The 24,567-nt window shown below is 46.0% G+C and overlaps 1 protein-coding gene across 4 annotated transcripts in view; it reads right to left on the minus strand.

The window, feature by feature from the left end:
• Window positions 1-7,231: 7,231 nt before the first annotated feature.
• WDHD1 (WD repeat and HMG-box DNA binding protein 1) overlaps window positions 7,232-24,567 on the minus strand; it is a 36,010-nt gene continuing 18,674 nt past the window's right edge. For 2 of the 4 annotated variants that reach the window (XM_083514476.1, XM_083514477.1), the window contains exons 14-27: window positions 23,445-23,629; window positions 22,731-22,972; window positions 20,956-21,093; window positions 18,150-18,306; window positions 16,518-16,632; window positions 15,436-15,567; window positions 13,663-13,895; window positions 12,252-12,391; window positions 11,503-11,544; window positions 10,774-10,826; window positions 10,499-10,657; window positions 9,659-9,792; window positions 9,381-9,516; window positions 7,232-8,272 (exon numbers count right to left, since the gene is read on the minus strand). In XM_083514476.1, the coding sequence (XP_083370602.1) occupies window positions 8,069-8,272; window positions 9,381-9,516; window positions 9,659-9,792; window positions 10,499-10,657; window positions 10,774-10,826; window positions 11,503-11,544; window positions 12,252-12,391; window positions 13,663-13,895; window positions 15,436-15,567; window positions 16,518-16,632; window positions 18,150-18,306; window positions 20,956-21,093; window positions 22,731-22,972; window positions 23,445-23,629 (2,070 nt within the window). In that variant the 3' untranslated portion in view covers window positions 7,232-8,068. The remainder of the gene's footprint in view (window positions 8,273-9,380; window positions 9,517-9,658; window positions 9,793-10,498; window positions 10,658-10,773; window positions 10,827-11,502; window positions 11,545-12,251; window positions 12,392-13,662; window positions 13,896-15,435; window positions 15,568-16,517; window positions 16,633-18,149; window positions 18,307-20,955; window positions 21,094-22,730; window positions 22,973-23,444; window positions 23,630-24,567) is intronic. The other 2 variants (XM_083514478.1, XM_083514479.1) reach the window with 1 other exon arrangement.

The following is a 24,567-nucleotide window of genomic DNA, read 5'->3' on the forward strand; positions in this document are numbered from 1 at the left end:
TAGGTTGGTAGCTGTCATTGGGCGTGAGGTTTAACCCTCTCAACCCATTCTAACACTGTAATAGGAAGGAAGATTGCACCAGATAGCTCCACTACTTTTGAAGACTTTGATCTTGTCTGTGTGCTATGTTTTTGGTTTTGTTTTCTCCCACTGCTTTTTTGCCTCTTCCCTGCAGAGCTCTGTTAGCTCAGTGGTCAGTATTCCTGCTGCCAAATGGAACGGAGGAAATTGTTAGTTGTCGAGGAGATAAGGGCCTGGGTAAGGAAAATATGTCATAAATACGATTTGATGACTCATTTCCTCTTTGTCCCTTTTGGGCACCTGGTATCATTCAAAACATCGCTCGCTGAATCATCACCTTGTCGTGGTGAATGGGCTTGCACGTTCCTATGATTCTTGTGAGCGAAGCCAGTGTACTGGACGAAGCAAAGATCACCAGTGCCGAAGCAATGATACTTCAACATCAACTTTGTTGGACTGGTCATGTTGTGCAGATGCCTGATTATCGTCTTCCAAAGCAACTACTCTATTCCGAACATGGAAAGCGTAATGCTGGTGGTCAACAAAAGAGGTTTAAAGACTCTCTCAATGCAAATCTTTAAAAATGTAGTATAAGGACCCCTGACCATTACGGATACAAAAATGGGAGACGCGAGGGAGTCAGGAAAATAAGTTAATCAAAGAGGAGAAATTAAGAAAGAAGGATTTTTTGTCCTTTTATATGTGTTTTTTTCTTTTCTTTTTGTGTTTAATGTTTGTATTTCTGTATTCTGTAATTTTGTATCTTTCTTGTTTTTTGTTTTTTTCTAAACTTTTTTATGGATAAAACCTAATAAAATATTATTATTAAAAAAAAACAACAAACAAAGATCCAATGGGGAGGGCAGGGGTAGCACCATCACCATCAGGGCTGTAACACATGCAACTTTCAACACAAGATGAAGCCCATTTCCTTAGCCTGAGGAATCTTTGTTTCCTTGTTAATTATAAACTGTTATAAAGTCTTCTTTTATTCATCATCACCATGGTGAAAAGAGTTCTACTCCAGAGGATGGTTGCAAAGAACATTTTGAAACATATTGTAGATTTCTTTTAAGTCTACAGAAGCCAGAGGAGAAGGAAAACAACATAAATATTGCAACATTTCAACTACTTTAAATGCATTTTTACTCAAAACAAGAGATCTGTATGAAGTGTATGTGGTGCAAAGGATGTACTGATGACATGTGCAAGTAATTCAGTGAGGTTTGTAGCCTCTCTCCATCATCATCCCCCCCCAAGTGAAGAGAGTCTCAATTTTTATAAGCCTATTCTGCTGAGAACTCTCCTTTCTCCCCAATAATTTCAGGAGTCCCTTTTGTGTACCACATCCAGCTCTGCATACATGGTCACCGGGCCAACTCTCCTAGCCTCACAATGAGCCGAAGATAATTTTGTGTAGCAAAATTGTTGCAGAAATTATGGGTGCCACCCTCAGCCATAACTATGGGGTAGGAATGTATCTCAGTGGCAGAACATCTGCTTTGGAATAGATGCGCCAATGGTGTGACTCAGGAACATGACAGTTACAATATTTTAGGTGTCCTAATCAGTGTTGTTTTGAAAGGTTTGGTCTGCCATCTTGGTTCAAAATGGCACCAAATGGCGTCCATAGACCGAATCCTGCTCCGCAATCTCCAAATTTGGCTATAGTACCTTAAGAGCTGCCTGAATACAGCGTGGAGACAGAGAGATCTCCAAAATATAGAAACCGTTAAGTGCTTTGTAACTGTTAGTTGGCATCCGTCTGTCTTGGGAGACAGTGAAGGAGTGCACCTTTGGGGGAGAAGTCAAATCATTGAAGAGTTACAGCGCCTGCTGTGGTTGTAGAGACCGATATGGGAGAGACATGTTTTGTTGCAGCTGGGGCAGATGAAGGTGTCCAGTTGGGCTGATGCAGATGAACCACGGCACTTCTGCCTGTGCTCCCCCCAAATAAAAAGGCCTGGGTCAATGTTCTCCAGGGCTGAGAAGACCATAGAGAAGACACTAGTCAAAATAAAAAAATTCCTTCCAGTAGCACCTTAAAGACCAACTAAGTTAGTTCTTGGTATGAGCTTTCGTGTGCATGCACACTTCTTCAGATATCTGAAGTGTCCATGCACACGAAAGCTCATACCAAGAACTAACTTAGTTGGTCTTTAAGGTGCTACTGGAAGGAATTTTTTTATTTTGACTATGGCAGACCAACACGGCTACCTATCTGTAACAAGAAGACACTAGGTGAGTCTTTCTTGGGAGGCTATTTCATAGACGCGGTGCTACCACCAGCAAGGACCTTTCCGTAAAAGATACCCAGAACACTGTGCATCACCTGTTTGCTAAGATTGCTAAGGGAAAGGAGATTGTTAGCCACTTTGAGACTCCTTAGGGTAGTGATAAAGCGGGATATCAAATCCAAACTCTTCTTCTTCTGTATGTTATGTTGCTTGACGCGAGTCTGCACATTCTTTACTTCTAACTTTTTTTTCAGTGCGTGTAATCAATTTCTCCAGCTTTGTGATCCACGGCAAGGATGGTATGTTGTAACAGATAAACTATTGAGCCTAGGGTCAGGGCAAAGGTTGCCCTAAGGCCAGGTATTACATCTTGTTTAATCAATAAACAGAAGGCTGTGTCCCCAGATTTCAACACATCTGCAAAGCCAAACAGTGAGCTTCAGATAATGCAAAGTCCTCTCCCCGCCCTGCCCTCCATGAAAAAGCTTAGGTTTATTTGCATGCTGGAATCCTCTAGTGTCCAGGGAAGAATGTGGTAAGGGAGCTTCCTGGGAGGAAATCTTAAGAGAGTTGTTTAGCCAAGAGAAAATGCAATTTAAAAGTGACAGGATAAACACCCTTCAGATATCTGAAGGGGTGTCAGCTAGACAATGCAGCAAACTTGGAAAGAAGTGGACTCTCCTTCCAGACTGGGGTGCCACCTTTCAGGAATGTTGTAGAAGAGGCCTCTCTGCTTCGGCTGGATGACCTTTTGAGATCCCATCAATTCCAATATTCTATGCAGGGGTGTTGCTTATTAGCAATTAGATGGAAGCTGAATTAAAACAGGACTTCCACACAGCACTAAACGCAATACATTTTTATGTACTTCCCCATGGCCAAGAGCCTTCATTGCCCCCATCGGGGACAACGAAATTACTTGACTGCTCCATAAAAACACTAATTAAACAATACAGTATAATACAGCAGGGGAGATTAGATGACTTTCAAAGTCCAGGCTTCCCATTCAGGGCCGAGATCGCTCTGGAGAAGAAGCTGTTCTTAAGATGGCTCGTTCTTGTCTTCATCGTCCTGTATCTCCGTCCCGACGGCAAGAGCTCAAAGAGACAGTGACCAGGATGCGATGGATCTTTTACTATGTCCAGTGCCTTCCTATGGCACCTTGTGGCATAAATCTGCTCTAAGGTGGAGAGTGGGCAGCCAAGAATGCTCTCTGCTGCCTTAACAACCCTGCACAACCCCATCCTGTCCTGGGTAGTACAGCTTCCGTACCACACACATAAGCCATAAGTGAGCACGCTCTCAATGGCACAGTGATAGAAGGCAAGCAGCAGTTTCTCCGGAAGATGGTTTTTCCTTAGTATTCTCAAAAAGTACAGTCTCTGCTGCGCCTTCTTCACAAGCCCCCTTGTGTTGACACTCCAGGACAGATCCTCTTGTAATTCAATGCCCAAAAATCTGAACGTTGTTACCCTCTCCACACAGACCCCATCAATCAAAAGTGGCTCTTGTTATGTTTGCTTCAGGTTGTGCGTTTTCAGGTTGCGTCCCGCAGCGACCCAGAAGTACCGGAAAGGGTTACTTCCGGGTTTTGCCGCTCACGCAGACGTGCAAAATGACGTCACACGCATGCGCAGAAGCGGGTTGCGTTCTGCTCATGTTGCGAACGGGGCTCCGGAACAGATCCTGTTCACAACCCAAGGTATCACTGTAGTTGCTCACAATTATGTAAAACGCTAAGTTCCTCGCTAGAATTAATTATAATCTTGTTTGCAGGTTCAGCCTGTTTCAATGCTGCCTGTTGATTTGTCTGGGGTGGGGGGCTTTAATTGAGCAGTCATTAAAGGCTCCCTCTTGGAAACAGAAATGAACACTGGGGTAATTAAAAGAGGCTAATTATTGGGAAACTCTTCACTTATCCCCCAGATGTAACTCACAATGAGGTGGTGAAAGCAGTCAATTAGCCAAGTTGCACATATCTGGCAGTCCTGCTTTTAGTGTTTCATCATAGGCACAGATTAAGGACGCGAGTGGCGCTGTGGGTTAAACCACAGAGCCTAGGACTTGTTGATCAGAAGGTTGGCGGTTTGAATCCCCGCGACGGGGTCAGCTCCCGTTTCTCTGTCCCAGCTCCTGCCAACCTAGCAGTTCGAAAGCATGTCAAAGTGCAAGTAGATAAATAGGTACCGCTTTGGCGGGAAGGTAAACAGTGTTTCTGTGCGCTGCTCTGGTTCGCCAGAAGCGGCTTAGTCATGCTGGCCACATGACCTGGAAGCTGTACGCCAGCTCCCTCGGCCAATAAAGCGAGATGAGCACCGCAACCCCAGAGTCGGTCACAACTGGACCTAATGGTCAGGGGTCCCTTTACCTTTACCTTTACCTAGGCACAGATAGAGAAGAACTAAATCTCACTGCTTACAGAAAAGCATCAGCATTCAATCACAGGTCCAGATAAGGAATGCAAATCACAGAGTGGAGCAGACTGACAGCATCGTCTGGATGTTTCATAAACTACAAGTGAACAAATGACGGGAGATTCCAAAAAAAAAGAAGTTAACATGGAAGCAACCCCAGTGGTTAAAAAACTCAGTGCAGCTATCGGAAGGGTGTGGGTCAGAGAATCTGCACCCCTAAAACCTGGGTGAATGCTGAATTTCCGCATGGAGCTTGGCTTCATGGATAAGATGGCTAATATCCAAGAATAGACCCAAACTGTCAGGGGTTCAGGAGCAGAGGCGAGGGCAAGGGAGGAAACAGAGAGCGAGGGGGAGGAGTCCGAAGAAAAGATGAGTGATGACGACGACCCGAGATCTCCGAGTCTTTCCAGTGAATCAGAAGATTCACAGAAAGGAGCGCCAGTGGCCAGAGCAAGGGGGGAGCCTAGGGGAACACCCCAGGAAGTAGGGTCCAGAGGGGGTTCAGAGGGCAGCAGTTGGAAATCGGGGCCAGCGTCCCCAACAGAGCGCAGTGGAGAGGAAGGGCGCCAGGTATCGAGCTCTGGCAGCTCGCAGCAGGGGGGAGGGCATGAGTCAGGAGTGGCCACACCTCCATCGGGGAGCGAAGAAACGGTCAAGCGGAAAGTGGAAGGTTGGGCGCGCGTGCCAAGTTCAAATGCACAGGAAGGCGGCGCAGTAAGCAGCCCGGAAAGGGAGCCAGGTCCTAAAGCCCGACGCAAGGAGACAGAAGGGTCCGGGGGGTCAGCGTCAGAAGAGTCCAGGAAGGAAGAGACCACGGGGGGCAGAGGGACCCAGAGAAGAACGGTCAGGCGGAAAAGGTGGAGTAAGGCTAGGGTATTAAGTTGGTGTACAGGGGGCGGAGACTCAGACGGAGCTTCGCCGGTCTAGCTTATAAGACGTAGAGCTGCACGCGGCAGCTTGAAAATGGAAACTGTAACTCAATAAAGACTTTTATAAAGTGAACGCTGGCTAGCGTGATCCTCTGTGAGCTAGGATCTGGGAGCAGCTCTGACACAAACAATATACAGAACTTTCATACTCAGAAGAAGCATACCTTGGGTTATCAGATGCTGAAGGCAAACAATAGGGGCTTGGTCATTCCTCCTCTGGTCACTGCTGTGGATTCACAACCAGACTTTATTATGTATGAAGCACCTTAAGCGCTTTTCTACATAAGCTGCCTCCGTAATCTTTAAGGTAGCCCTGCAAGGCAGTTCAGCATATTTTTTAATTCCAAAATGAAAGGGCTACAGATGCAGAGATTGGCAACCTTAGGCAAGCCATTTGCTGAATGCCTGAGCTCCAAACTAGACATCCCTGGCTCACAGTCCATTTTTATCCAGTCCATTAAGACTAGCAAACCGTCCCCTTGCTTTCTTAAAATTGCAGCCCTCTCCAAATGCCTCTGAATGAAAGTGGGATGGGGAAGGACAGTCTTTTGATTTGCAATTCAGGACAGCTGTGCTCCTGCATCTCTTTGCTCATTTACCTCGGAGCAGTGTTATCCTTGGATCGATTATTCAATTTCATACTTAGATCACAGTATCCTTCCAATGAATTAGTGAATTTATTGAGTCCAACAGAGTTTACTATAACAATGGCTGTGATAACGGCTTCTTTGGCTATCATCAACTTGGCTGTGGCAAGGTTAAAAGTGGTTATGCCTTACTGCACAGGAATGGGAAGCCCATTTCCCTCCAGATGTTGTTAGACGCCAACTCCCAGCAGCCCCAGCTAGCATGGCCAAGGGACCTAGGGATGATGGGAGTTGGGAGTCCAGAACTATTTAGAGGGGCACAAGTTCCCCATTCTTGTTCTGTAGGCTCAAAGTCCTTCCTCTCCAGGGCTCCAAAGTGCTGGGAGCTGAACTGACGTATGAGGGGAGGGGAGAAGGATTTGTCCTCTCATCAGTTAAGTTGGAGGGGACAAAATAGACCTACACAAATATAAAACTAGCATCTGAGATAAGTGAAAACAAAGTATGCATCAACTAAGATATACAAGACAGCATCTTAAAAAGCAGAGACATCACCTTGCCAACAAAGGTCCGTATAGTTAAAGCTCTGGTTTTCCCAGTAGTGATGTATGGAAGTGAGAGCTGGACCATAAAGAAGGCTGATCGCCAAAGAATGGATGCTTTTGAATTCTGGTGCTGGAGGAGACTCTTGAGAGTCCCATGGACTGCAAGAAGAGAAGATCAAACCGATCCATTCTAAAGGAAATCAGGCCTGAGTGCTCACTGGAAGGACAGATCCTGAAGCTGAGGCTCCAAGACTTTGGCCACCTCAGGAGAAGAGAAGACTCCCTGGAAAAGACCCTGATGTTGGGAAAGATGGAGGGCACAAGGGGAAGGGGACGACAGAGGACGAGGTGGTTGGTCAGTGTTCTTGAAGCTACCAGCATGAGTTTGACCAAACTGCGGGAGGCAGTGGAAGACAGGAGTGCCTGGCGTGCTCTGGTCCAGGGGGTCACGAAGAGTCGGACACGACTAAACGACTAAACAACAACAAGAAGATATACAAATGTCACCACTTTATTTAGTAGAACCATTACATAAAAATACAAAAATTCCAGCATTCGGAAGAAAAACATTTGCTATGCTGAACTCAGACATACCCGATGATGCCCACATGCCTAAGGCAGGAGTATTTAATGTAATGCCCTCCAGAAGTTGTTGGACTACAGCACACATCATCCACGATCACTGGCTAGGCTAGATGGGGCCAATGGGTAGTCCCGCAACATTTTGAGGGCACTGCGCTAGCTACCCCAGCCTAAGAGACAAGTCTCTCCTACATTCCTTTCCTACGTAGATCAGAGGGAAAGTTACACAAACCAGATGGGTGTGGGGTGAAAGATTCTTCTTCAACATGGCTGGGTGGGAAATGGGGTTACATGATGGCTCCACTGTTCTCAGCTCACCTATCAGCACACGGTGAGTCAAGTCAAAAGCTCACAAGGCTGTCGTTGCAGGACAGGCAAACCCCCAAAGTGCCAGAGCCTAACAAAGGCTTTCATACATTCTGTAACTTAAAAAGGAAAAGCAACAAAGAAGTAGTGGAAAACAGAAGGTCAGAAGAACAGTGTCAAGCAGGAACAGAGGACATCTATGGAACGGACTCTCTGCCTTTTCTCCTTGGCCATAGCCGCTTTCTACTGCCATGGTGCAGTCCCAAAGGAAACACGGTGCACTACTGAAATAACAGGTCTCATGCCAGGAATATTTGGATTTGGCTTACTGGGACCAACTAAATGTGTGGCATGACATAAAAAGGGCAACACCTGTTTGGAGGCTGGTTCAAACAATAGGTTAAAGTTAACCCACAAGGTACCCTTAGAAAAGCACAAACTGGTTTATCTCTGCTTAAAGGCAAATGCTGATAGCTTTGCGATGGCAGACTCCTGAATGGAACTGGGTTTTGTGACCGAGCTTGTGTCCTCCTTTGATTTTTTCCCTTGGCCTTCTTGCCCATCACTGTTAACAACTTCCAAGCGCTTCCGCTTTTTCCCTTCCGACGAATCGCCAGCTTCTTTTCCTTTGGCTTTCTCGGTCCAAACCTAGGGCAGAAGAAGAAGAAGAAGAGTTTGGATTTGATATCCCGCCTTTCACTCCCTTTAAGGAGTCTCAAAGCGGCTGACATTCTCCTTTCCCTTCCTCCCCCACAACAAACACTCTGTGAGGTGAGTGGGGCTGAGAGACTTCAGAGAAGTGTGACTGGCCCAAGGTCACCCAGCAGCTGCATGTGGAGGAGCGGAGACTCAAACCCGGCTCCCCAGATTATGAGACTACCGCTCTTAACCACTACACCACACTGGTAGGGGAGGAAACCAATTAACTAATGTAGCAGGGATTTGCCATTATTCAGCTATTCAGAGGTAAAGTGCAGTGTCACTGGATTCTGTGGAATGGGATACTTCTTCACCAGCACTGAATCCTAACAAAATAAGATCAGAAGAGCCTGGCTTCTGCATCCTGGCTTCTCTCAAGGCATCGCCCCTAGACCAGATTTCCAACTGCAGCAAAGATGGGGAGATGTTGATCAGGGGGTGCAGTGCAAATATTACAGTTAGCATGTTGTAGTGATTAGCACTGAACTAGACCTGGAGAGACACAGGTTCAGATCTCTACTATGAAAGCTCCCTGGGTGATTTCACACTGTTGACTCATGTTAAGCTTGTGGTCTGCCAAGACCCCAAGATCTTTTTCACATTTACTAGTGGCAAGCCAGGTGTCCCCCCCCATCTTTTATTTGTGTAGCTGGTTCTTCATGCCTTACAGTTGTTGCTACGGAAATTCATTTGGTTAGCTTAGGCCCAGTTCTCCATTCTGCTAAAGTCACATTGAATCCCAATTACGTCTTCTGCGACATTAGCTACCCCACCCCCATGCCTGCAGGGGCTGATGGGAGTTGTAGTTCAGCAACATCTGAAGGGTCTGAGCTTCTGCACACCTGGCGTGGCACAACATAGGCCATGCTGTGCCAAACATGCAGATTAATGCTTCACGCAGCTACCTCCAAGTTCATTCATTCTGGGGCATGGTAGCAATGCTGGAGCAGGCAATGGAAAAGCCGCAGAACCTAGGAATGGGGAAAGGAAACAGGGGGGCGGGGGAAGGATTTCTATAGAAGAAGCAAATGAACATTCCATGGGGGAACTCCATTACCATCCTTTCTTCAGCAGACAGATTTCTGAATCGACTCATGCCTTCTTTTATTATCTCAGTTTCTTCAAAATGAGGATTATCTGCCCCAATGCAGCTTCTGTTCTCGTCTAGCCACATCTGGAACCCAGTCTTTGGCCTTGAAAAAAGGAGGAAGAAGAAAAGGAAGGGATTCTGAAATGTTCTGCAGCGGAACTTTTGGAACGCCCAGGGAGCTTTCTGGATTAGCCACCCCACAAGGGCAATGGGAAAGACAGGGACTGCCTTCCTGGGACACTGACCTTTTATTGTCACTGCTCTCCGTCGGAGTTTGAGGTGGTTCAGGTGGGGGTGCTTCAGTTCCCCCTCCTCTCTCATCTATGTTCTTCTTTTCAGTGCTAGGTGTTCGGGGTTGGAAAAACGCAGCTGCTGTAGCCTATACAATTAGATACAGATTCCTAAAATTCACAGTCAACATGTATTATTTATGCATTTCAGGCCGTAAAATACTCTGGGCGCCCATCTCTTGATGTTAAAACATTTCCCTTGAAAGGGTGTCTTTATGGATAATTTTTTCTCCCAGTCAACAGTTTTAAATGCATTATTAACTACGACAGAAGAAGTTAGTGAGACAGCATTTCTTTTGCTTTGTGTGTGTGTGTGTGTGTGTGTGTGTGTGTGCATTTATTGTTTGTTTGTATGTATTTTATCTTCATCTACTTCCTGTTTCTTTGTACAGTGGTGCCTTGCAAGACGAAAATAATCCGTTCCGCGAGTCTCTTCGTCTAGCGGTTTTTTCGTCTTGCGAAGCAACCCTATTAGCGGCTTAGCGCTATTAGCGGTTTAGCGGCTATTAAAGGCTTAGCGGCTAAAAGGCTATTAGCGGCTTAGTGGCTTAGAAAAAGGGGGGGAAGCGAAAAAAATCGCAAGACTCGCAAGACGTTTTCGTCTTGCGAAGCAAGCCCATAGGGAAATTCGTCTTGCGAAGTGCATCGAAAAACAGAAAACCCTTTCGTCTAGCGGGTTTTTCGTCTTGCGAGGCATTCGTCTAGCGGGGCACCACTGTATTGAAAAACAAAACAATAGGCATGCCAGGGTCTTAGCTTTTTGACCACGCAACTATAAGTCAACACGAAGCTCACCTGCTTTGACTTCGGCTTAGGAACCAGCGGTTTTATAACTGGACTCTTCTTGTTTGGAGCAACTCGGCTGTTTGGCATGGAATTTTTCTTGCCCTGTTTGGTCATGTTGTCTATGATATTAGCCAGCTGAACCAGTTGATCCTTTTGGCTACTGGATACCTAGTGGAGCAAAACATTAAAAAAAAACAACCTTACTTTCCATCGCTCAGGATTTCTGACAATCTTCACACATTTTACTTAAAATTTGAAGTGAACTAAAACCACCAAATTCTCACCTTGAAGGGATTGACTCGCTTTTGACTGCTGGAAACAACTACAGCTTTTGTTACTGGAGAGAGAAGAGATAGGGGAGAAGAACACCAATGAAAACCTTTAGGAAACACTGTGTATGCCTTTTGGGGAAAGGAACTTCAGTAATTTTTTTCATTTACAATAGTTAATTGGGCCTGCTTATACAGAAGTGCTTTATTAATTAATGTTATGTGTTTTTTATTTTTAGGGTTGTATTCAATGCTGTATACATGGGATTCTATTTATAAGCACACCTCAGAGATATTGCAGGTTCGGTTCCAGACCATCGCAATAAAGCTAATATTGCAATAAAACCCAGCTCCAGCCATAGTCTACTCCTATGGCCAGAAGAGGGGCAGCAGTGGGGAGCTTCCTTCCCCTGGCTGGGCTGCCTGAAGTGGCACCCATGTCCCGGTAAGGAGCAATATCCACGAACCACAATAAAGCAAAACACAATAAAATGAGGTTTGCCTGAAGCCGCCTCTCCCCATGCTCCACGCAATCCCCCAACTCCTCATAGCTGATTTGGGGTGCACAGTGGGAGCTGGAGAGGAACTGTTCCAATTTATTACATCAGAATTAAGGGATGCAAGCATGCTGTTTGACAAAAGGAAAGGAACTGCAATTGGGCAGCTGACACCAAAAGTTGCATAAACAGGCACAACCATGAATATCTTTTCCTTGCCTAGAAAATAATAATAATTTTGACTCACCAGATTGGGGAGCAGACACCTTTCCAGAGATTGGCAGAGGTCCTTCAGAAAGATATGACAAATGGTGTATATGTAAGTGCAAACACAAGGAGTGAAATTTGAGGCATCTTCCAGGTTAACCATGAATAAGTGCTGTACAGTGGTGCCCCGCAAGACGAATGCCTCGCAAGACGAAAAACTCGCTAGACGAAAGGGTTTTGCGTTTTTTGAGTCGTTCTGCAAGACGAATTTCCCTATGGGCTTGATTCGCAAGACGAAATGTCTTGCGAGTTCTTGCGAGTTTGTTTCCTTTTTCTTAAAGCCGCTAAGCCGTTAATAGCCGCTAAGCCGTTAATAGCCGCTAAGCCGCTAATAGCCGTGCTTCACAAGACGAAAAAACCGCAAGACGAAGAGACTCGCGGAACGGATTAATTTCGTCTTGCGAGGCACCACTGTATTATAGTCCTAGTTAAGAACATCAGCTAAGCAAAATAGATGGGAAGTGAGCTACAAAATGCTAAAAGCTAGAAAACACAGAAGACAGACCCTACTTGCTACTTTGATTACTGAGGGAAAGGAGAAGCAAGCTTTTCCTTCCTTGAAAAGGAAAATGAATCAAGAAAAATAAACCCCAGAAAATAGTTCTTCTTTGTGGAGCCTGTCATGCATTATTTGTCTGCTCTTATCAACAACCCGTCCTCAGGACCTGGGAAATATGACAACTATACAGCCTTCTGCCCTGAATACTTGTGTGCATCTGTCAGTCTTACTAGGTTTTGTCACTTCAGATGTGCCTTCCTCCTCCTCCTCCTCCTTCTCCTGCTCCTCTTCCTCATAGGTCTCCATACTTTGCTGACGTTGAAGGTTTCTGATCCGGGCCTGACCTGATTCTGTGGGGGTGCTACTGTAACTGAAAGCAGATAAATGAACTTAGCAGTCTACTCATTTAGTTAGATATTTAGATAAACAGATAGATAAGAGGCAGCTGCCACACATGTAACGCACTGGGCCATTAGTAAGATTAAAACAACAACTGATTTAGGTCACATGCTAGAAAATATCTTAAAACTGCATACCTAGGTAAAAAGAAGAAGATAACTACACACCCTGCCACCAAAATAAAGGAATAGACCACTGATGAATCTAAGTGTGTGTGGTTGGAAGAAGATATCAATCACTCTGAGGTTTCTAAAAGGAGGGAGAGGATCCAGGGAAAATATAAAGAAGAGTAACATATGTTGCACAGCACCTTAATGGACTGCCCTAGAGCTAACAACAAGTCTCTGGTTAAAAGCACACTCTAGCGAAGGTCACTGCCAACACACAACCCTTATCTGCTATTAAGGAAAATGGTGAATAGTGAAGAAAATTCATGTGAGAAAGGAGGAAAGTGTGCGGACAATGGCTTAAGGGTTATATTCACACAGGCCCTTTGTAAATGTGTGTGTGTGTGTGTGTGTGTGTGTGTGTGTGTATCTCCGTCTCCAAACCTTTACACTCAAAATGCTATTCTGTCCTAGGAGAGAAAGATAAGCTTAACTCTTGCTTCCAGAACATTCCCAGTTTGTGAAACATCCCAGTCCCCGCAAGAATCAACTTCAAGCCATAAAAAGATGGCTGTATCTCACTTTTTATAGAAAATTTGTTCCTCATAGAAGAAGAAGAAGAAGAGGAGTAGTTTGGATTTGATATCCTGCTTTATCACTACCCTAAGGAGTCTCAAAGAGGCTAACAATCTCCTTTCCCTTCCTCCCCCACAGCAAACACTCTGTGAGGTGAGTGGGGCTGAGAGACTTCAGAGAAGAGTGACTGGCCCAAGGTCACCCAGCAGCTGCATGTGGAGGAGTGGGGAAGCGAACCCGGTTCACCAGATTACGAGTCCACTGCTCTTAAGCAGTACAGCACACTGGCTCTCAAATGGTGCCTGTGCCCTTTTTAAGCATTGTTTCAGTCCAGGGGTTGAGGACCAGTATAAAGGCTCCCCATTATCCACGATACTGACAGGGAAGGAACACCACCAAACTTCAGGCACTGGCAGATAGAATATGGGACTGCAAGCCACACAAATGCCCACACTCACTATCTGTCACTAGTACATGCCTACGTGATGAATGAGGTCCCTGCAACTCCTTCACTGCAAAAGTCTGCCAACTGTAGTGTCACTCTGGAATTTCTTTTTACCCAGCATTCAGGTGGTTTTGGAAATCTTCCTCCTCCTCCTCTTCCTCTTGAATGCCGTTCTCTTCAGCAGCTGCCAACTCAGCTGCTGTCTCTGCTGCCAGTTCACTGAGCCGCTGGGCGAGATTCAGCCTCCGAGAGCGAGAGGCGTACTTGATAGCTAAGCTCCTGGCATTCTGAGTCATAAGCTCAGCAAGCTCCATGCAGCGAAACTCCCGTTCCAGGGTGCAGGAAAGCTATTCGTACGAAAGGGAAAAAGAGAAACAAAGTCCTGTGGTGTTTAGCAAGGGAAGGTTCTCTTGTAAAATCAGGAGAACAAAAGCTATACAGTAGTACCTCCGGTTAAGTAACCCTCTGGTTACATAAACTTCGGGATGCGAAAACGGCAAATCCGGAAGCATTTTATCGGGTTTTGCTGCGCGCACATGCACAGAAGCGGTCCTCAGGTTGCGGAAACCTCAGGATCCAACCAGACCTCCGGAACGGATCCCGTCCACAACAGGAGGTACCACTGTACTCCTATCCTCCTCCCTGTCACTGGGAAAGCCACCTGCCTGCAGTCATTCTTTTAAAAAGCAGTAACTTTGGTGGGAACCAGCCTGCTACTGGAGTTACACTGCCTTTAAAAACTGTTAATTTAAGAAGTAGACCTCAACATTTTAAAACTGTACAGGAGACAAGACAGTAATGGGCAGTGCAAAGCTCTGGGGCTATGACACGGCAGACCAAGGAACTATGGCGTATTAGGGTTAGTTTACTGAGGCTTTGCCAGCAAGGGGGGGGGCAGTTGTCACGTCACTTTCTTCTCTTGGCATAGCTTTCTCCTGGCTCAGCAAGGCTCCTTTCCTAAGAGCCTCCTGCTCCAACAGGCATTAGCTACTCACACATTAAGCCCCCAGGTACATTCCTCCTCTCTGATCCAGCCCCTCCTTACCCTTCTCCATTCTCCTCCCATTCCACATAGTTTGCGCTGTGCCTTGCCCCCATCCCTGACACCTCTGGCTCCACCCACTGCAGCAACTCTGGCTACAGTCACAGCTAGCCCACCTGGGACTTCGCAGCAGCCTGGGAATAGCAGAGGTGTTGGCACTGCCCAGCCACAAGATTGGTGTGTTGATTAAGCAGATCTATCTGCGTTATCTACCCATGCTCAGACCACACAATGTGTGTTGGCAAGCTATTATTGTTGTTGTTTAGTCATTTAGTCGTGTCTGACTCTTTGTGACCCCCTGGACCAGAGCACGCCAGGCACTCCTCTCTTCCACTGCCTCCCCGCAGTTTGGTCAAACTCATGCTGGTAGCTTCGAGAACACTGTCCCACCATCTCGTCCTCTGTTGTCCCCTTCTCCTTGTGCCCTCCATCTTTCCCAGCATCAGGGGAATGCCCTCCATCTTTTCCAGGGAGTCTTCTCTTCTCATGAGCTGGCCAAAGTATTGGAGCCTCAGCTTCAGGATCTGTCCTTCCAGTGAGCACTCATGGCTGATTTCCTTCAGAATGGAGAGGTTTGATCTTCTTGCAGTCCATGGGACTCTCAAGAGTCTCCTCCAGCACCATAATTCAAAAGCATCAATTCTTTAGCGATCAGCCTTCTTGGCAAGCTACATCTTGCAATAGTGCGTGCTCAAGCCTAAACGCCCTTTGTATGTTTCAGGGGTTAATAAAGGGTCACAACCAAATTCCCAAGCTGCAAAGAAATAATGCTATTTTGCTAAGCAGCGTGACATCAAAATGCTTCAAGAGCTGTAGTTGCTTTTTGAATTGAGAACCTCACTTACCGCAAACATTTTCATCAAGAGATTCTGCTGTTCTTGGGTTGCCTGGCTTTTCACACTTTCATCGTGTTCATATCCATTTTGGGATAAGTAGTCCAGGTAGCGGTGAAACAAGACAGAGCGCCAAAATTGCTCCTGAAGCATGCAGGAAAAAGAAAGGGGGGGGAAACATAGTTCAACACGTTGCTGTTTAATCAGGACCATTTGTAGGTCCTGATATTTGCAGGAATTTAACAAGGTCCTGAGATTGCTCTAGTACTTACAATAAACAAGCACACAAATGCATGCCCTCTACATGCGATGCAAGTAAACAGCTTTGACGGTTTTTACAACACAGTGGTGTATTAAATGAATGAATGAATGTAAACACACATATACAACTATGGGAGGAGCGTCTGTATATTTTCTGTTCAATACCTGCAATTTAAACATGAATTCAACAAATGTTTCTGACCAGCCCCACAGATAAGAACAGGGGGTTCTGCAGTGCTTTTCTTCACAACAGAGATAATTTGCATCAGAGGTGTTTTATATTAAACGACGTGTCAGATAAACTACTCAAGGAACTCACGTGCTCCACTTCCATGCAATACAGACGAAGCAAAAACCATACAAAATGGGTCTGAGAAAAGGAAGCAAACTGCAATCCCTTATTTAGGTCTTCAGTCTTCCGGCCCCAAATAAAGATATATTGTTTTCCCTTCAGTTTTTCGTGCTTGGTATTATTTTGAGTCCAGCATTTGTTATGTGTCACTGCTGCAAGGAATTTGTCTATGACCGCAATCGGTTTTTATGTTAATATTTATCATATGACGTATGTGTTTTATGCGGTTATTATTTTTCACCTGGGATCCAAACATATGAAGGGTGAAAAGTGCAATAAATAACAACAACCATAATGTTGCTTTCGTTAATAACACCGTTGTCGTTAACAAACACCCTTTCCCAATACGGATCTACGGACCAAATCCCAAGTTCCGACTACAAACACACTGCAAGGGCTGCTTTCATAATCTGGACACACATGTCAAGAGGGCACCGATGCAAGGCAGCCAGCAAACCAAACCAATGTTGACTTTCCCTACCTCCATCTGGCCCTTATCTGTTGCTGTCTGACAAAAAGGAAGCTTGAATGGCAGCACTGCTACTGCCGGACGGGGAAGGGTAGCGGGGAAACGGGCTCCTTTACAAGGGACGCACCTGCAAGGAGGGAAGCACAGAATTAAGATGCACACCTAAAAGCAGTGTCTCTCCCCCCCCCCCTCCGAGTAGGCTCTGTCTAAAGGAGCAATTCATGCACTCACAGCACAATAAATAAAAGGTACAGCTTTTCTTGCATTTTACCACTTCAGTCTACAGGTCAGGGAGGGGCAGTTTCCGTACTCTCCCACATCAGAGGGGAGAAAAATGGCATGCATTAGTTTTTATTTTTAAAAAGTAACATATTACAAAAAGTAGAACAAAACTCCAAAAAAGCATTTGCGAAATCTAAAATTTTAGCCCCATTCAATTACACTAGTACAATCAAATCCTTCATACATCCATTCTCATGGGTGATATATTTTAAAAATATAAATATAAAGAGAAACCCTGTATTTAAATGACACACTTTCTGTCTTTTTCTTTCTTGGAAGAGGAAGGAAAACCACAATGACTGTGACTTGCATTCATCAACCCAGACGTATCCTGGGGCTTTTCATTAGTTTCCCTAGAAATGAATGACTCGATGGGGGAAGCAGAAGAACATGCCGTTTCTGTACAATTGGCCATGTCCACAGATAACAGCAAGATGCCTCCCTGAGCGGCTGCAGTGAGCCCAAGCTTAGCTTTATCAGGGGGAAATAACGCAACCATTGGAAGAAAAAGATAAAAGTATCGAGACCATGTACGGCTGCGCTCTATATCTGCAGGGTGTCTGCAGTAAAAGAGGAGATTCTGGGCAGCCCTAAGGTGATGGTAGTTGTGACAATAACATCACTGAAGGCAAGAGCAGCCTGGGGCAGTAAGATCTGCTTCTCCAGCAGCTGGAGCTTTGTTTATTAACTGTATTTCCACTTTGAAGGTACATAAGTCTGGATTATTTCTTCTGTAATAGTGAATTTATTCTGCCTACCAAACTGTTGAGGTTTTTGTTTTACTTAAATTTATTAACATACTTTGTTAGCTAGCTGCTGTTAGAAGGTCACTGCTGGAGACAGCTCACTGTGGAAAGGTAGCAAAAAATACAGTGGTACCTTGGGTTAAGTACTTAATTCGTTCCGGAGGTCCGTTCTTAACCTGAAACTGTTCTTAACCTGAAGAACCACTTTAGCTAATGGGGCCTCCAGCTGCTGCCGCGCCGCCGGAGCACAATTTCTGTTCTCATCCTGAAGCAAAGTTCTTAACCCAAGGTACTATTTCTAGGTTAGCGGAGTCTGTAACCTGAAGCGTATGTAACCCGAGGTACCACTGTAAACCAAAGCAAGTCAATTAAGGGCAGCCTTAGTTGCACAGCTGGCTGTTTAAAGGGGAAGAGACGCTTTCATTGCTAGCAGCTCCACACAGAGCTCTTCCCACCTAAGAAATTTAAGCTGGAGGGGCCTGGACTAAACAGGCAGCAGAGGAGAAGGTGTAGACAGAAAGCAGCAGAGGATAAACGGGTAGGTGGCTTTGGACAAAACCACCTGAATATTCACGTGCTTTTCTGTTGTATAGCCATGCAAACTCTAACTTCCTACCTGAGCTGCTGCGGGTTTTCATGAATGCCCACAATCCAGTAGTGATCTGACTTCCCTTTACAGTGCTCCCTTGTGTCACAGACTGGGGTCCAGGTATTACCAAGTCCTCGGTTCAGCATGCGCACGACACCCTCTGAATCCGCGTAACAAGGGGTACCTACAAAATCAGGAACACACACACACACAGTGTAGTTTTGAGGGTTCTCTCAGAAGCAGATGCATGAGCTACAGGTAGGATGTTAAGTGCAGCACTCCTCTCTGCCTTACTGAATAAAAAAAGTATGGCACATTTTGAAGAGAACCAGGGGCTGTTAACTTTGGAAATGGCACCACCTTCTGGTAGTTTGTAGTAACTACCGTATTTTTCGCTCTATAACACGTACCCGACCATAACACGCACATAGTTTTTAGAGGAGGAAAACAAGAAAAAAAATATTCTAAACGAAACAATGGATGTATGATTTTTGTGGTTCATGCTGTGGCCACAGACATGTGATCTGACAGTGAGTTCGGAGTAGCTCAATGCAAAAATCCTGATGAGCCATGTGGATCCATGTTTGTAACCACGTTTTTGCACCACTGCGGCCCCAGGGAACAGTGGGTGCGTGATTTTTTTGGTGCAAGATGTAGCCATGGACATGCTATGTGATCTGATGATAAATTTGGGGTGACCCAGTGCAAAAATCCTGAGGATCCATGTGGATCCGTGCTTTCTAACCACGTTTTAAGTGGGGAGGGAAGGAAAAGCACTCAAGGGACAAGGAGCACACGTGGGGTGGGTGGAGAAGGATGCTGCTAATAATGAAGAAGAGGGGTATAAGGGGAGGAACCAACCGGACAGGACTCGTGTAAGCGGCTCCTCTCCTCTCCCGCTTTGCTCCTTTAAAGAAGCAGGCTCTCTGTCCCTCTCTCCTCCCCACTCAGCGGCTCTTCTCCCGGTTTGCTGTTTCAAAGCGAGCCACGGAGGAGGGAAGGAAGGGGAACCATGGATCCTCTGCTCACGACTGCAGCAGATTCCCCCGCCACCCGTAGGCACTCCCTCTATAACACGCACAGACATTTCCCCTTACTTTCTAGAAGGAAAAAAGTGAGTGTTATGGTGCAAAAAATACGGTAAGTTGTTGAAATTCAGTTTTAACAGCCGCGTCCCCTTGCAATCTTCAAGAGCAAGCAAGTGCACAAGTATCAGTGACCCTTTTAAGCTGGTAGACAGCGACAATGATGTTGCTCTTGCAGGATAGCCACCTGTCATTCACAGAGGAGCAGTGCTTGGTCCCCTTCCCCACCCTGGTATCCTCCTCAAGTTTAGAGATGCTCTTGAAAAGCTCCTTGCCCAGATCCAGATCCACAGATCCGGGTGTTCACTAATAATGCTGAACTTCCCTGCTTAAGACGTTGCAGGCATCTCCACCTCTTAGGGCAGGCATAGACAAACTCAGCCCTCCCAAAGTTTTGGGACTACAACTCCCATCATCCCTGACCACTGGGTCCTGCTAGCTAGGGATGATGGGAGTTGTAGTCCAAAACATCTGGTGGGCCGCGTTTGCCTATGCCTGTCTTAGGAGGCTGCAGGCATCTTCAACAACGCCAGTGACCGATTTAGCTTGTAAACCAGCCCTTAGGGATAACAACTTGCACCCTAACTTCCCTTTCACTCATCGGTATCGTTATTTTATTCAGATTTTTGCCTGCCCTTCACCATCAGGTCCAAGGGCTGCAGTCATTCAAAACTCAACATTAAAAACTGCTATAACAAATTACAGTTGCAGAAATAGGGTCTGAACATTAAGCAGTTCACATTCATGGACCAGGGCTTTGGGCTTTCCCTCCCGCCCCCCTTCCCACTTGTCCTGGGGGCTGGGGAGCCTTTGAGAATGATTTGGAATATAGTACAGCTGGCTGCAGAGGAGGTGGTGGAAACTGGCTCCTCTCACTTTCATGAAGAGAAACTTAGGATCCAAACCGGTGAGCAGTGGTACCTCGGGTTACATACGCTTCAGGTTACATACGCTTCAGGTTACAGACTCCACTAACCCAGAAATAGTACCTCGGGTTAAGAACTTTGCTTCAGGATGAGAACAGAAATCGCACGGCGGCGGCAGTGGGAAGCCCCATTAGCTAAAGTGGTGCTTCAGGTTAAGAACCGTTTCAGGTTAAGAACGGACCTCCAGAACGAATTAAGTACGTAACCAGAGGTAACACTGTATCCTGTTACAGTGGTGCCTCGCAAGACGAAAAGAATCCGTTCTGTGATTCTCTTCGTCTAGCGGTTTTTTCGTCTTGCGAAGCAAGCCCATTGAAGGATTAGCGGATTAGTGCTATTAGCGCTATTAGCGGCTTATCTGCTGATCGGATCAGCTGATAAGCGGCTTAGCGGCTTAGAAAAAGGGGGAGGGGAAAAAACAGCAGGAACTCGCAAGACATTGTCGTCTTGCGAAGCAAGCCCATAGGAAATTCGTTTTGCGAAGCACCTCCAAAACGGAAAACTCTTTCGTCTAGCGAGTTTTCCGTCTTGCGAGGCATTCGTCTTGCGGGGCACCACTGTATGTCTATCCACTAACAGAACAAACTTTCACTTGTGCAATGGGACTTCCTCTTCTGCTTGCAAACCCCCTTGTACCCACCCACCCCTCAATATAAAGGATCATAGGAACTTCTAGAATAGAATTGATGGAGCGTGAGAGGGCTGTGGGGGAGAGTAGAGGAATGGGAAGCCTGTCACACAATGCTGCACATCCCCTCCCCCCCGGCCAGGAAAATGATATCGACACATCTCAGAATAAAGAAGAGAAGCGAACCATCCTACCTTCTGCTGAAAATCCTAGCCATGTGAGATAGGATTTCCTGGAAAGAGGAAGTGGGTCACCGTGCAAAAGCTGCCTCTTCTTCCTTCCCAGCTCTAGCAGCTGCACCCCAAGACACTGATCCCCATCAAAACCAGTACCTATAAAAGCAAGAGGGGTGGGGGCAATTAATTCTAGACCGAAGGAAGTTGCAGGAAAGGAGCTGCTGCTGGTGGGTGAAGATAGCTGGAAGTTGCTCTGTCGGTGTGCCATTTTCTGGGCACCTGAAGGACCTGGCTGAATTTCTATCCCCTGGTTAATTTTTAAGCATTCACAGAAATATCTAAGTTCTTAAGTCTCAATTATTCCTTTTATAATATTGAATTTATTCTGTCTGCTAAATTGTTGGTGTCAGGGAACTGCCATCGGCTCAGAGGCGAGAAATAGAAGCAGTGGCGTAGCGTGGGTTGTCAGCACCCGGGGCAAGGCAAGTAATTTGCACCCCCTAACCCATGGATTTGCGCCCCCTAACCCGTGGATTTGCGCCCCCTAGCCCTAACCCCCAGATGTTGCGCCCGGTGCGGCCGGCCCCCCCTGCACCCCCCACGCTACGCCACTGAATAGAAGGGCAGTTGTGTTACAGGGAGCCTCCGGAAATCTTGCGACGCAGTTCCTCTTCTGGGGAGGAGGAAAGCCCCACCTCCAGTGGGGAAGAGGTGCAAGGACCAGAGGATGCTGGTGAGAGCCTTAACACCGCTTCTGGGCAGGCCGGACAGGAGGGAAACACGCCCTTGCCATCGCCCATCCTGCGCAGTAGTTTGAGGCGCAGAGAAGGGAGGAGACATTTGGGGGTAATGAAATTCTTATGTTGGGGGAAGGTCCAAAAAGAGACCACTCCCGGATTCTGCTAGTGACTGAGCCAGACATGAGCTTTGGGGCTCTTCACTGTAAATAGTTTGCACCAAAATAAAGCCTGTAAAACACAGGTCGGGAGTCCTGCCTGGTTACTCTTGAGCAACCGCAACAGCCACCTGACAGCTGGTTTTTGTCTCACTTGAATTAACTGATATATTTTGTTAAGTGGCTTTTTGTGGCAGGACTTCTCCTTCCTCTCTCCTCCTCCCCCCAACACCACAGCCTTCCATCCTCCCACCCCATCCTCCCCCAAGTCTGCTAAGGAGGGTTCGCCAACCTGAAGGGTGGGGTCTGTGAAGGAGAAGAGAATCCATCCTGTCAACCGTGTCTGTTCAGCTAGCAGATGGATACTGTCAGCTTTCACCCTCATTATCCTAAAACAATTCCAATGAATCCTAAACTTCATTGTGGCAAGACAGGGGTGTCAAGAGAGACGGGTGGTGTAAAGCCGGTAGTAAAATTACAAACAAATGGAAGTCGTTGGGCATGTGATGACGGCTCACTTTAGAAATGCAACTAAATTAACATACTCAACATTTTCCCATCAAAATCAAAGCATGGTGCTTCTATGGCATTTTTTGAAACAGAAGTTGCAGCGACAAAGGAATCATAGAATCATAGAGTTGGAAGAGACCACAAGGGCCATCGAGTCCAACCCCCTGCCAAGCAGGAAACACCATCAGAGCACTCCTGACATATGGTTGTCAAGCCTCTGCTTAAAGACCTCCAAAGAAGGAGACTCCACCACACTCCTTGGCAGCAAATTCCACTGTCAAACAGCTCTTACTGTCAGGAAGTTCTTCCTAATGTTTAGGTGGGGAGGAAACATAACTAACCCCGAAACATATTTAAACAGGAAAAAGAAGCCTGCCAGGGAAATCACCTTTGTGAAAAGCCACCAACAGCTGCTCTCCGTGTCCCGCCATGGACACCACAGGGCCAGGGAGGCTGAAGATGTCTTTCTGAACTCCCCCATTCGTGAAGAGGCGGAGGAGAAGGGTGCTTGTGGCACACGCAGCCCAGCCCTGGCCCAAACAAACCGCTTCAATCTCTTCATTCTGCAGCATGTCAACTGTCCACTCCTTGTTGGAATCCCAGGAGTTAAAATGTATGCAGTGAAGCTTGCTGAAAATGGGGAAAAAGCGAGGGGGGAATGGGGAACAAAAAACAAGAAGTAATTAGGGATGTTCAGACTAGAGTCTTTCTGCTGAACATGTTTTTCAGGGTGGGGGGGGGGACTTCACGCAATAGTAGCAGTTTTGTTGGAGACTAAATTAAACCAGAATGCTGGTTTGTACTGTTACAAGTTGAAAACATGCTAGGAAAACTGATAACCAATTTATTAATTAGTAAGTCTTCTTTCATTTATCAGCTCCACTTTTTCTTTATTCCTCAGCTGTTCCCTTGAGGTTTTGCATGAAACGAACGGTAACAGTATCTCCAAGAAATGTTGCACTAACAACAGCTCTGAGATCCATTCATCCTTATCATGACCACTACAGGTAAACCCATGTCATGCCAAAAATAGGTTTGGTAGTGGGCGTGTTTTTTTTTTAACAAGTTGTGTTCTTCACAGAAACATTAAAATAAGTTTTACCTCGCTAGCTCCTCTGTGCTCTCGCAGGCTAGCAAAATAGCGTCACTGGAAAGGGCTGCCATTGTGTGATTCAAAGAATTTGGCAAGTGCATTGCGTGATGGATGGCTGTGTCATGGAATTCCACATCAATGGCGTTGTCCTGCTCATCATTATAGCAGCGAATAATACCAATAGAGTTCCACACCTATGGGAGGAACGTCAACAGTAACACTACTTTCAGAAAAGCAACATATAGCCTTCAACATATAGCCTGCTTTCTACTCTGAATGGATCCCAGGTCACTTGGTCTAACTCTAGCAGAGGCTAATACTCTATTCCGAACTTAAAAATGGAACATGTAATGCTAGTGGTCAACACAAGAGGTTTAAAGACTGTCCCAAGGCAAATCTAAAAAAATGTAGTATAAACACTGACAACTGGGAAACACTGGCCTGCGAGCGCTCCAGTTGGAGAACAGCCTTGACCAAAGGTGCCATGAACTTTGAAGACGCTCAAACTCAGGACGCAAGGGAGAAATGTACTAAGAGGAAGGCACGCTTGGCAAACCCTCACCATTATCAACTCCTGCCCGGAAACCAATGTCCCCACTGTGGAAGGATTTGTGGATCCAGAATTGGCCTCCACAGTCACTTATGGACTCATTGTTAAAACCGTATTTATGGAAGACACTCTTACTCAGCTATGAGTGATCGCCAAAGAAGAATGTTCACACAAGTATCAGACAGGCAGGTTATAAATAATAAAATATTTCTGTTATTATTATTAAACATTATTGCTGGATTTTTGGAAACCGCTTTGCAATCCTTTTCTTGAAAAGCAACATACAAAAACTTAAATAAAAATTATACTCTCTCCATTTCCCCCTTAATTAGATGGGGACAACTGGCTGATTATTTTGACATGTTTGGTTTAAAGGGCTGAGGGCAGAAGAAATTTCAAAAAGCAAAGGGGGATGACAATACCACATGCCCAAGAGAGGACTCCAATGTCTGCTGTGAAATGATCTGATAAATGCTGGCCAATATTATACACAGAGTGTTTAGGCTGCAGGTTAATTACTCCAAACAGCAAAAGACAGGGGCAATGTCTGAGAGACCAGGCAAGTTGCTTGCTGCTGTGACA

The sequence above is a fragment of the Podarcis liolepis genome (assembly GCF_965112155.1).
Source record: "Podarcis liolepis genome assembly, chromosome: 1".
Taxonomy (NCBI): Eukaryota; Metazoa; Chordata; class Lepidosauria; order Squamata; family Lacertidae; genus Podarcis; species Podarcis liolepis.